Consider the following 12,689-nt stretch of genomic DNA (forward strand, 5'->3'; position numbering starts at 1 on the left):
ACACATGACTATAGAGCATTTGTATCATGTGTGTACCATATGCGCACACATGTAATTTGTTGTAATTTTTTAATATTGTAAAGTCCTTTGATGACTAATAAGTATAATGGGCCACAATCATAAATATACATATGGGAGTGGATTTTTGGCCTGTTCGGGATTACAATCTTGATGTTAGGTTTGTGGCTTTGTATTCTTTGTTAACTTCAGCAACTGGATTTTATTATTATTATAAAATAAAATTTTGCAATCAGATATTTTACAGGTTGATGGTGTTCTGCAATACAAGATCTAGCCAAGTTCTTGGGAACAGCAGATGTATCTTCACAGGATTCTTGCTGTTTCATGCGACATTATCTTCCGGAGCTGAGCTGGTGTTGTTTGCTCAATGGCCAGATTGTCCAGGTGATTCTTGAAACTTCTAGGCACTGCTCCAAGAACTCCAATGACAATTGTCACAGTTGTAATGTTCATCTCACAGAGGCATTCTATTTGTAAGTCTTGATATTTAGTGATCTTTTCTTGTTCTTTCTTTTCTATTTTGCTTTCTCATCATCGTCTTGGCTTTTATTTGACATTTGGGTCCCAGTTTGATCACCACTTACAATGTATTTGCAAATGAAAAGAATACAGGGAAAATCCTAAAGGACATGTATTCAGCTCATTTCCCACCCTATTCTCTTCCCACCCACTCAAGTACTGTAAACGAGACGCATTATATTTTTAAAGGAAACAAAACATAAGTAAGTCCATATGTGCGTTTAATCAAGTTTTTCTTCAGCAATTAGTGTTGCTGGGGAAAATCTAACTGCTCTCCTTCACTGTTGGCAGCACAGCACTGGTTGAAATAGAGAAAGCATTTTTGCATGGGATGGGGTCCCACTTTGCATGAAAAGCTATCCTGAGTATGTTGAGGATATGTTTAAGGGGGATGTCTGCACATGGTTTAACAAGCAATATATTCAGGGGAATCTTGATTTTTGTAACTGGATACCACACAATTACATATGCAAACAGGAATGAAGGCAGAATATGGAGGTTTTTCACTACCCAGTTGGAAGCAAAGGCTAGTTAGTGTGATTGACATGGAGGATCCAGGACTGAAATCAGGACTGAAAGTTAACATGTTTTTCAAATTCTGATCTTAAATTATTCAGAAGGGACTTTGACTTACATAGGGTTGTCAATCTCCAGGCAGGGCAAGGAGTTCTCCTGGAATTACAACTGGTCTCCAGACTACAGATATCTCTTCCCCTGGAGAAAACTGCAGCATTAAAGGGCACCCCTATGGTATACTACGGCTTCTAGGGAAAATCCCTCTCCACATTCTCCCTGCCACAGGAAATGCCCCCCAAATCTCTAGGAATTTATGAGGCTGCACTTGGCAGCCATGATTTAGAGGGTCACAGTATCACACTAAAAACTTTATATTCCAAAGATCCCAATTAGTGAGCAAGGTCATTTTTCTTAGAAACCTAGAGTTGGAAGGGGCCATCTAGTCCAACCTGATGCTCAATGTGATCCTTAAGCCTTCGCCAGGGAAAGAAGTCAGCACTGAGCAAGATGCACTAGGGGTCTATAATGCACTTCTTATGTTCATATGCCTCAATTTGGGTTGGGTTGACAACTGACTTGTGAGCTGGTTTAACTTTAATTTTTGTTTTTGGGGGAGAGCTGGGTGGAGAGCTTTTGCCCACCCACTCAGTCCCACCTACCTCATAGAGTGTCTCTTGTGGACAGGGGAAGGGTAGGTGATTGTAAGTTGCTCTAAGATTCCTTCTGGTAGCAAAAAACAGAGTACAAAAAAGCAGCTCCTCTTCTTCCTCCTCCTCTTCCTGCTCTTCGCTGCAGCCATTTTTTCGGACTGAACTGACCTCTGTCGCTGGATCAGCTGTAATCCCAGATCTCCATCCATCACCTGGAGGTTGGCAATGCTGCTTACAGATTTGCCTCTAGACCCCCACTGAACTCCATCATGAGTCGTCACCCAGGTGTCAGAATCCATCTTTCCAAGGTTAATAATAATAACCCTTGTTCTGCTCAGCATATTGCTCTGGATGGGTTTGGAAAAGGTGCAATTTTAAGCATGAGCTGCCTGGTGATTTGGAGATGTAGCACAGCTGCCCGTAATAGCCAGGTCTTCTCTGGTAGATTTCAAGCCAGGCCCCGTCACCATATTGAAATGACTGTGTGAAGTGGCTTTCAGACGAAAATGCACCCTTTGAGTTTCATTAAAATTAAGATTCGCCTGCCCATACCTCCGTGAAGTGTATTGAACGGCATTTTCTCACAAGAGGCTTCAAGTGCCCTTAAGCCTGTTTCTGATATTTGTGTGTGAGGCTGATCATTATTCTGTCTGAGGAGGAAGTGGGGGAGAGACGTTTGTAATCAGGTTTACGGGGAACTTGGACACAAATGGCTCGGATTCAAATCCGGCCTCCTGGCTGGATCTCCTCCATGTCCCCCCCCCCTGAAGTTCAGTTCTGACTCAGTGCCGAGGGGCTTTGCATCTAAACAGCAGGTGCGTGTGTCACAGGTTATGGGCCAGAAAATGCCAATGTATCATGTCAGAAAAGCTGTGCAAAAGTGATACGTGATCACGCAGGTGAACTTGTTTGAATTGTTTGGACACAGGCAAACAGTTTAAAAATCCAGATGTGATGGTTGCAACCAGAGAACAGGCCACAAGCTGAAACGGAAGGTGCCTTGAAGTCCATATTTGCATTGTGAGCAGGCAATTTGCCCAGTGCAGCCTTTGACATCCCCTTTGCAAGGCCCAGTTCAAACAAAAGCCACTGTTGAGCCTCATCCAAGACAATGCCCTTTGCGTAATCCGTTCTTTGGGCTTCTTGCCTTTCCCATACTCCTCCTTGATCTCTTGTGTCTTTCCACTGGGGGCTTAAAGCCTACTGTTATTTTGCTTATGCCGGCTTCCAAAACACCGTGAATATCCATGGCTCATTTCATAAGGTCCTAATGACATGATACATTGGCATTTCCTGGCCTTTCCTAAAATTCCTCAAGGGAATTTTAAGGATTCCTAACCAGGGTTTTCTAAGAATTCTTCAGGGATTCAGCCCACTTTCCCGGAAGTTTGGGTAGCTGCTGACATCACTAGAGCTCCAAAGGCCCTGTCTGTATCCACTTTCGTTTCTCCTATGGGCCCTTCCTAACTTTGGTCACTGTTGGTGGGAGTGTATGGGTGACATTACTTCTGGTGACGTGTCACATCCGGGGTGTACGGCAAGTAGATGCAGCCAGCTGACATAACTTCTGGGGTTTCTTGAAGCCTGAAAAATAATTCAGGGGTTCATCTATGGTGAAATGGTTGGAAAAGGCTGGCCTAGAGTTTCAGAAGGAGTCAAACCATGCGGGGCCCATGGTGGATTGTGTGTGTGTGTGAGGCAAGGGGTAGAACTAGAAACGTTTCCCTCATGCTGCAGTCCCAATCCAAACTGGGCCCCCATGCACCTAGTAAGGAAGGTTGGAAAAGAAGAGGAAGAAGAGTTGGTTCTTCTATGCCGCTTTTCTCTACCCGAAGGAGTCTCAAAGCGGCTTACAATCGCCTTCCCTTTCCTCTCCCCACAACCGATGCCCTGTGAGGGAGGTGAGGCTGAGAGAGCCCTGATATTTCTGCTCAGTCAGAACAGTTTTATCAGTGCCGTGGCGAGCCCAAGGCCACCCAGCTGGCTGCATGTGGGGGAGTGCAGAATCGAACCTGGCATGCCAGATTAGAAGTCCACACTCCTAATCACTACACCAAACATCTAACTCTGCTGGCCTCTCTGCCTGACCCCCACCAAGCTGAGATTCTGCACTTCAGTTTCTGAATGGCACCCTCTCATCGCCATAGAAGAAATGCTATAGTTGATTTCAGAATGCACTATTTATTGTAACCCTTTGCATCCAATGCAAATAGCAGGGTGTGAGTGTGGTTTGTCTCACTTGGGCCAGGATTTTCCCATGCCTTTCGGTTTGGGCACTGGGACACCCACAAGCATCCTGCAGCTGGTGGCCAATTTTGAGTCTCCTTGCTTTATTATCTGATGAGTTATACCTCCCAGCGTGGTGTAATGGTTGAAGTGTTGGACTCAGATCTGGGAAACCCAGGTTCATATCCCCACTTTGCTATGAAAGCTTGCTGGGTAATGTTGGACAATCACACATTCTCAGTGTAACTTACCTTGCAGGGTTGTTGTGAGCGCCAGCTTGGTGTAGTGGTTAAGAGCGGCAGACTCTAATCTGGCGAGCCAGGTTTGATTCCCTGCTCCTCCACCTGCAGCCAGCTAGGTGAACTTGGGCTAGTTACAGTTGTCTTAGAGCTCTCTCAGCCCCATCTACCTACAGGGAGAGGAAGGGAAGGTGAATATAAGCTGCTTTGAGACTCTTTTGGGTAGTGAAAACCCAGGATAAAATGGATGATAGGAAAATGATGACAGTAGCTTTTGGCCCCACGTTTAGGGCTGCTAACCTCTAAGTAGCACCTGACGATCTGTAGGTGACTAGGATCATAGAATCGTAGAGTTAGAAAGGACCTCTTGAGTCATCTAGTCCAACCCCCTGCACTATGCAGGACACTCACAGCCCTATTGCTCATCCACTGTAACCTGCCACCCCCTTGAGCCTTCACAGAATCAGCCTCTAGCCAGCCTCTGTTTAAAAGATGGAGAACCCACCATCTCCTGAGGAAGCCTGTTCCACTGAGAAACCACTCTAACTGTCAGGAACTTCTTCCTGATGTTTAGACGGAATTTCTTTTGAATTCATTTCATCCCATTCGTTCTGGTCTGTCCCTCTGGGGCAAGAGAGAACAATTCTGCTCCATCCTCTACATGGCAGCCTTTTAAATACTTGAAGATGACTAAAATGATTTCTCCTGGTGAAAAAGATTGGTTTGGAGGGTGGACTTTGGCATTATAACCTGAGGTTCCTCCCCTCTTCAAATCCCCAGTGGGGGTGCCAGGCCCAGGCTCAATCCCAAAATCTCCAGGTACCTCCCAACCCAGAGCTGGTACCCCCACTGGGGAGAAAGGCGGAATATAAAGTAAATGAATCAATAATAGATGTATAGATGAGACTATTTCTTTTATTATGAGAGGCTTAGGGTAACAGCAAGCCAAGTGCTTTGTTTGCTATGGTATTGGGTTTTGATAAGGGTCTTGTTGTGGGATCAGGTAGAATTTTTGTCTGAGGGTCCATAAGGTTTCAAATCAGATCACTCTTGTTTCTTTTGCTTGCTCGTGCATTTGGAGTTCTCTCCGTCCTGATCTAGATCACCTTGCTACATTCTCCTCTTTTAAGGAACCGCTTAAGAGTTATTTATTTTCCTTTCCCAGATCCTTCGGACAGCCATCTTTACGTCTTCCAATTTCAAGAGCTGCAAGTGTCTGGTGATTTCAGGTCAGTGGCAATTTCAAATCAATTTTCCCATGCCATCACTTATTTTTCTCTCTCTGCCCCAGTCCAAGGAAGAGGAAAAAGGTTTCCATGCACGCATAGTATCTCTAGCTGAGTGAGACACTGCACACACAACGAGCAGAAAAGATACAACCCATGCCTATGTGGGTTCTACGGGGCTAAATCAGGAACAGAACTTGCAAGACAGATTAATTTGAAACTGAATTCACTCGAAATGCTCCACTATACAGAGTAATGTTGCAAAGAGATGATTTCATATCTTCATGGTTTTATACCCTGAAGAAGTCTCAAAGTAATTTACAATCGCCTACCCTTCCTCTCCCACAACAGATGCCCTGAGAGAGCTCTAAGAGAACTGTGACCACCCCAAGGTCACTCAGCTAGCTGAATGTGGAGGAATTCACCAGATTAGAGGCCTTTGCTGGTTGCACAGGTAGGACTGTGGAACCAAACAGGGTTCTCTAGATTAGAGGCTGCCACTCTTAACCATGACAGCAAGATACCGAGATATTCACTATAGCTGCATTAGACATCCAAAAAGCCTCTTGTTCAGCTCTGGCTTGCAAAAACTTGCAGTGAGTCAAGTCCAGCTTCTCTGATACACCAAAACGCCGGATCCTTCCAATGCAAAAGAAATTAAATCCTTTAGGGCACTCTGTGGCACTACGGTCCCTCCCCAAACCCCGGCCTCCCTAGGCTTCCTCCCCAAATCTCCAGGAATCTTCCAGTCTCTAGTTGTCAACCGTGGAGGGGGGGGGGGAGGAGAAATCTCTTTATCAAATGAATGGGGAGGCGTCTTGCCGCCCAGCCAGGGAGGGTCTCGAAAGAGTCCCGTCGAGGCGGCCCGTCCGTTTCCTACGGATCTCTCCCCCCTCCCTCCGCTTCCATCTGGGGGGGGGGGCGGAAAATCCCCGTTGCGTCGCGCCTGTCGCCGTGCAGCCGCCGGGCTCCAACTTCGTGGCCGCGGGGCAAAGTTAGCGCCTGGGACTGTGGCCTGCTGGCCTCTCGCTGCTTTCGGCCCTCGGCGCAGATGGGCCGTCCGCAGCCTCCTCTCTGCTGCCGCTGCGGCGCCTGAGACCCCGGGCAGCGCCGGAGGGAAAGGGGGGCCGGGCATGACGGGGGGGGGGCGGGAGGCGCGCCCGCTCGGCCCTCCCCCCCCCCCGGAGAAGCGGCGTCCAGGCAGGGGGCGGGCGAGGCGGCGTGCCGCGAGCAAGGAGCATGCGTGCTCGGGGAGGCGGCCGCTGTTTATTTGCGGCCGGCCCGGCTGAGCCGCGGCAGAGCGCGAGCGGGGAGCTCCGGCTCCGGCTCTTTGGGCGCGCGATGCAGGCGTGGGAAGAAGCAGCAGCAGCAGGAGGCGGAGGAGAAGCAGCAGCAGCAGCAGCAGCAGCAGCGGCAATAGCGGCGGCGGCCGGGGGATGCCCGGCGGCGGGAGGCAGCTAGCCCGGCGGCAGGATGGCGTCGGCGGGAGGCAGCCGGAGCGGCCGGGAGCCGCGAGCGCTCCCTGCGCAGCAGCAGCAGCAGCCGCCGCCGTCGCCGCCTTTCCGCGGCCGGGCCGGGCGCTGGGGGTGCGGGGCTTGCGCCGCGCTGCTGGCCGCGCTCTGCTACTGGAACTCGCTGCGCGGCGAGTTCGTGCACGACGACGTGTGGGCGATCGTCAACAACCCCGACGTGCGGGCCGGAGCCCCCCTGGCGGCCGCCTTCGCCGACGACTTCTGGGGCAAGGGCATGGGCGAGAACACCAGCCACAAGTCCTACCGCCCGCTCTGCGTCCTCACCTTCAGGTAAGCCCCGGCGGGAGGCGCGCTCGGCACATGCCCCGCGGCGTCCAGAGGCAGCCCGGCAAGCGCGCAACGGTGCGGGGAGTGTTCGCGATGCGCCGGCGGGGGTCGTGGGAGCGCTCAGCTCCGAGTCGGGGCAAAACTTCGCCCGCGGCTGCTTTTGAAAAACGGGGGGACGGGGCGCTGGCCAGATCGGGGCGCTTGGCCGCTGGCTGGCCGGCGGATTTCCGAGTCCGGTGAATGGACACGAAGCAGGAAAGTGGGGTGGACCATCCAGGGAAAGACGGTATGTTCTCTTCCTTCCCGCCTGGTGTAGTGGTTAAGAGTAGCGGCCTCTCATCTGGAGAGCCGGGCTTGATTTCCCACTCTTCCTCTTCCGGGCTGGGATCCTGACTCGTGGAGGATATTCAGCAACGTGGGAAAGGTGACGACACGTGTCAGCGCCAGTTCCGTGCATTGGCGCCGAACAGAGGACTGTAGGAAAAGCTCGGCCCCTTCCTGGAGGACCTGACAGTCGCAAACGTTACCGGTGTGTGTGTGTGTGTGTGACACAGCACCGAAAAGGAAAGACCTCTTTGACAGCGTCTTCGGCCATAGGGTGAATAGGCTAGATTTGAGACGGGGACACATGATAGGGATGACTGCTGCTTAGCCCCTCTGCTTGCCTCTTCCCAGCCTGGCCCCGATGCCTCCTCTTTCTGCTTGGCTCTTTGCCCCCAGCTTTGAAGCCTCTTCCTCTGGCCAGTGCTGGGAACTTTTCCCTGCTGAGTCCTGGGCCGTCTGTTGGGAAGGGGACTCTTCCTCTCGCCCCCTTCGGCCTCTCCACTGCCCTCTCCTTGCAAGGGGGCCGGGAGTGAGACTTTTCCAGCGCCCACTCACTGCGCCAGGCTAGCTCGAATAACAATCCCCTCCAGGCGTTGGTGTGGGGGCGGACAGGCTGTGCCCTACAAAAATTTCCAGCCTCACCTTTGCGTGCGAGGGAACTAGAAGTGCTTGTCCCTATTGGTGCCGTTTGCAGGCGGATTTAAGGGGCTGAGAACCTGCCTGCCTTTTTGCAGGAGGGATTGGGGGGGGGGGGGCGGATCAGCCTTCCTACGGACTTCTACACCAAAGATGGATGAAGTTCGGTCCCCCACTGATTCTCGTGGCCGCTTGTCCGGGATAAAGAATGTTTCTGAGCCCCCTCAGCTGCCTTTGATGTGTCCGTAGGGATCTCAGCCGTCTGGCACCAAAATAATATTTCCCTCTCTGCATTTGAGTTTTGCAGGCTATTTTTTTCTTCTTGGACTGCCTCCCTGTGAACTGCATTTGCAAATTGCTTGAGTGGCCTCAGAACCCGTTTCTCTCGCCCCTGTCTGCTGAATACACCTCTCAGTCCTGGGCATCACAACAGACTTGACAGGTGTCATCACGCTGCCCTTGCTGGCATAAACCTCTGTGCCTCTGTGCTTTGGGGTCAACATCTGGCTGTATTGCGTAGCGTGGGAACTCTTTCTCCCGATGGGCAATGGTCATTGACTCTGCAGGGGAACACCCGCTGTGCAGACTGAGGTCTCTAGGCATGTCGGTCTAGCGGAGAGTTGCATCTAGCCAAGTTAAGGGGGGGGGGCACCGGAATGGCAGAAACTCTCTGGTGTCTCATAGCTGTTCTGAGCTCAGCCCTCCTGTCAGTAGCACCAATATGAGTGCCGTTGTTATCTGCCCTGAGCAATGTGGAAGAGAGGAATATAAATACAAATTTATTATTATTATATATCACGGAGGGGAGAGCAACATTGTAAGCCACTTAGAGTTCCCACCGGAAGGAAAAGCGGTGCCTAAATAAATAGGGGGCAGCCTGCTCCTCACGCTTGCAACGTCCCCACTTTACCAAGTTGTGGCTCAGTTGGTTTAGCGGTGTAGTGGCTAAAGAGCAGCAGATTCTAATCGGGAGGGTTTGGTTCCCCGCTCCTCCACATGCAGGCAGCTGGGTGACCTTGGACTGGTCACAGTTCTCTTAGAGCTGTCCTTGCAGAATATTTTTCTCAGTCCCACCTACCTCGCAGGGCATCTGTTGTGGGGAGAGGAAGGAAAAGGTGTTTGCAAGCTGATTTGGGACTCCTTCAGGTAGTAAAAAGTGGGGTATAAAAAGTGGGGTATAAAAAAAACAGTTCTTCTCTTTATGGTTAATTCATAATACAGAATGGGCTCCCTGCATTCCAGGCTGCAGGTGAAGGATGGCTCACTTCAGGTTTTTGCTGAACACTGGGCAGCCTTGTTGCTTGGGGGGATTCAGCTGCTCTGAGATTCAGTGCTGCAGCAGAAGTATAGCTTTGGTGTTTGCTTTGGTGTTTCCTCATAAGAAGAGCCTTGCTGCATCAGATCAGGGGTCTATTTGCTTCAGCATCCTGTTTGACACAGTGGCCAACCAGTTGCCCTGAAAGGTCATCAGGCAGGGCATAGAAACTGTGGGTTTTAGAGGTTGACTTCCTCTGAATGTGGAGGTTCCCTTTGCCATCGATGGTCCATTCCTCCATGAGAAGATACTTTTGCAGTTGGAGTATGTTGGCTAGGAGCACTGACTTCTAATCTGGGGAGCTGGGTTTGATTACCAGCTCTTCCTACAGCTGGGTGACCTTGGGCTCGCCACAGCACTGATAAAGCTGTTCTGACTGAGCAGTAATATCAGGGTTCTCTCAGCCTTACCTCCCTCACAGGGTGTCTGTTGTGGGGAGAGGAAAGGGAAGGCGACTGTAAGCCGATTTGAGACTCCTTCAGGTAGAGAAAAGCGGCATAGAAGAACTACTTCTAACTACTTTAGGATGCTTTGGGCTGATCCTGCATTGAGCAGGGGGTTGGACTAGATGGCCTGTATGGCCCCTTCCAACTCTATGATTCTATGATTCTACTTTTTCCTCCTCTTCACCTGCATTTATTCCTTGGTTTTCCCATTGCTCATCTTGTTGCTGTGCTCCTGCAAGGAGTAAGGCCACTTATTTATTTGTTTACTCCATTTTGTAATTTGCTTTTCTCATTGGGAATCCAGAAGGATGGCATGCCATAAAGCAGTGTAACCAAGCATCATGACAACTTTGATAAGCAATGAAATAGGACTAGGATTACAAAAGTGAGGTGCCAAAAACTGTGTCAGACAGAACACATCAAGCACTGCAGAAAAGAGCCTGCAGTTCTATTCTTGTTATAAAAGCACCTTGTTTTTCATAAATTGACTGGGGACCCAAATGGTTCACATGGTTCTCCTCAATTTTATCTTTACAACAACCCTCACAAGGTGATGGTACTGCTTTACTCTGCTCTGGTTCGGCCTCACTTGGAGTACTGTGTTCAGTTTTGGGCACCCCAGTTGAAGAGGGATGTGGACAAACTGGAAGAGGGATGTAGACAAACTGGAGAGCCACAAAGATGGTGAGGAGACCAAGATGTATGAAGAAAGGTTGGGGGAGCTTGGCCTGTTTAGCCTGGAGAGGAGACGGCTGAGAGGGACTCTGATAACCATCTTCAAGTATTTAAAAGGGTCCCATTTAGAGGATGGAGTAGAATTGTTCTCTCTTGCCCCAGAGGGACGGACCAGAACGAATGGGATGAAATTAATTCAAAAGAAATTCCATCTAAACATCCGGAAGAAGTTCCTGACAGAGCGATTCCGCAGTGGAACAGGCTTCCTCAGGAGGTGGTGGGTTCTCCATCTTTGGAAATTTTTAAGCAGAGGCTGGATAGCCATCTGACGGAGAGGCTGATTCTGTGAAGGCTGAAGGGGGTGGCCGGTTACAGTGGATGAGCGATAGGGTTGTGAGTGTCCTGCAGTGCAGGGGGTTGGACTAGATGACTAGAGGAGGTCCCTTCCAACTCTATGATTCTATGAATCCTGTGAGGTGGGCTAGGCTGAGAGGGTGTGACTGGCCCAAGGTCCCCCAAGCAACCTTTTGCGGCCGAGTGAGGCTTTGAACCTGGGTCCCTTTGATCGTAGCCTCACACCCTGACCACTGCAGCCTGCAGTCTGTGCAGGAGAAGTGGAGGCAACCTGTGACCCCCACGGCTTTACGAGACTCTTTCCTGGACCGACTGCAGCCCGTAGTTGTTCCCTTAAACCGATCTGTTACTGGAATTCGTCTGCTGAAAATAGCAGAGGGTTTCTGATAGCTGGCAAGCAGTGCCAAGTGCAGACTGAGGAACGGAAGGTTTTGTATGTGTGTGTATATTTGAGTTGGGACCTTAATCGCCTTTTTCTCGCATTTGTCTTTGTCTCGGGAATTGGCTGCTCGTTTGTTTTACTGGCAGAAAAGGGGAGGAAGACGGTGTATATTTTCTTGTACTTTGTAGCAATTGCTGTTCCTTCTTAAAAAAAAACAAACACCAAAACCCATCAGATCGGTTCCCTATTCTTGGCATCCCATCAGGCCGCTTAATCTCGCCAAAAATGTATGATGGTTTTTAAAAAGTACATGATGTGCACATGGAAGAGGTTCTTTCTTCATTTCTGATCTCCCGGGAAAGCTCTCGCGAGCCAGAATAAGTTGGTCTCGATCAGCATCGTGATTTGTACCAGATTAGTTTTCTGCTGGTTTTTTAAAAAATAAAAATGCTTTAGAACTCCAAACAATGGAGTTTGAGGGTGGGTGATTTGCTTTTTTGTGCCCTGGATTTCGGTGGTTTTAACATTTTAAAAAATAATTACAAAACTCAAACAGAAAAGAAATAATAAAAGAGCCCAATGGTGCCAAGCCTAGATATAAACATCTATAAAATACTTCCTAGTATCTAAAAATATGCCCATATGCAGTTGTCTATATCAGTGGTCCCCAACCTTTTTATCACGGGGGACCGGTCAATGCTTGACAATTTTACTGAGGCCCGGAGGGGCGGGGGGAGGGTAGTCTTTTGCCGAGGGACGTCACTGCCACTGCCTGAGCCCCTGCTCCACTTGCTTTCCCGCTGGTGCCCCTGACTTCCTGCCGCCCACTGGGGGGCGCTGCCAGCAGCAGCTGCGCAGTGCCACGCTGAGGGGGAGCCCCAGCCATGGCGGCCGCTGGAGAGCACCAAAGGTGAGCCTGCAGCACAGTGGCAGGGCAGCCCCCGAGGCAGCAGCCGGGGAGGAGGACGAGGAGGAGCCGTGGCCCGGTACCAAGTAATCCATGGACCAGTCGCGGTCTCTGGACCGGGGGTTGGAGACCACTGGTCTATATACCAAATGTTCACATGCTGATAATTTTTTAAAGTCCTAAATCTATGGGATTACGGAAAGGGGGTATTTTTACGTTCAGAGTTGCAATGAAGCCTTTTAGCAACAGTAAGGGCATGGAGGGTCCATATTAATTGCCCATCAGTTTGCTTCCAGGAGAGAGGGAAATAGTTTAAAAGTACAGAAGCATGCTCAAAGATCAGGGGATATTCAAATACAGCACTGTTATGAGTAATGACTTCCTCCCCAAAAGACTGAATAACTTGATGTGCCCAAAGCATATGTTTCAGAGACTTGTCCTGTGAGTTAGGCCA

At 49.9% G+C, this 12,689-nt stretch overlaps 1 protein-coding gene across 5 annotated transcripts in view; it reads left to right on the forward strand.

Moving 5' to 3' along the window:
- Positions 1-254: 254 nt before the first annotated feature.
- The window catches only part of TMTC1 (transmembrane O-mannosyltransferase targeting cadherins 1), a 186,101-nt gene continuing 173,666 nt past the window's right edge, over positions 255-12,689 (forward strand). For 3 of the 5 annotated variants that reach the window (XM_077339957.1, XM_077339959.1, XM_077339958.1), the window contains exons 1-2: positions 255-405; positions 5,337-5,400. In XM_077339957.1, the coding sequence (XP_077196072.1) occupies positions 270-405; positions 5,337-5,400 (200 nt within the window). In that variant the 5' untranslated portion in view covers positions 255-269. Of the gene's footprint in view, positions 406-1,868; positions 2,015-5,336; positions 5,401-6,593; positions 7,200-12,689 lie in introns of those variants that run through there. The other 2 variants (XM_077339961.1, XM_077339960.1) reach the window with 2 other exon arrangements.

The sequence above is a fragment of the Paroedura picta genome, chromosome 5 (genome assembly GCF_049243985.1).
Source record: "Paroedura picta isolate Pp20150507F chromosome 5, Ppicta_v3.0, whole genome shotgun sequence".
Classification (NCBI taxonomy): domain Eukaryota; kingdom Metazoa; phylum Chordata; class Lepidosauria; order Squamata; family Gekkonidae; genus Paroedura; species Paroedura picta.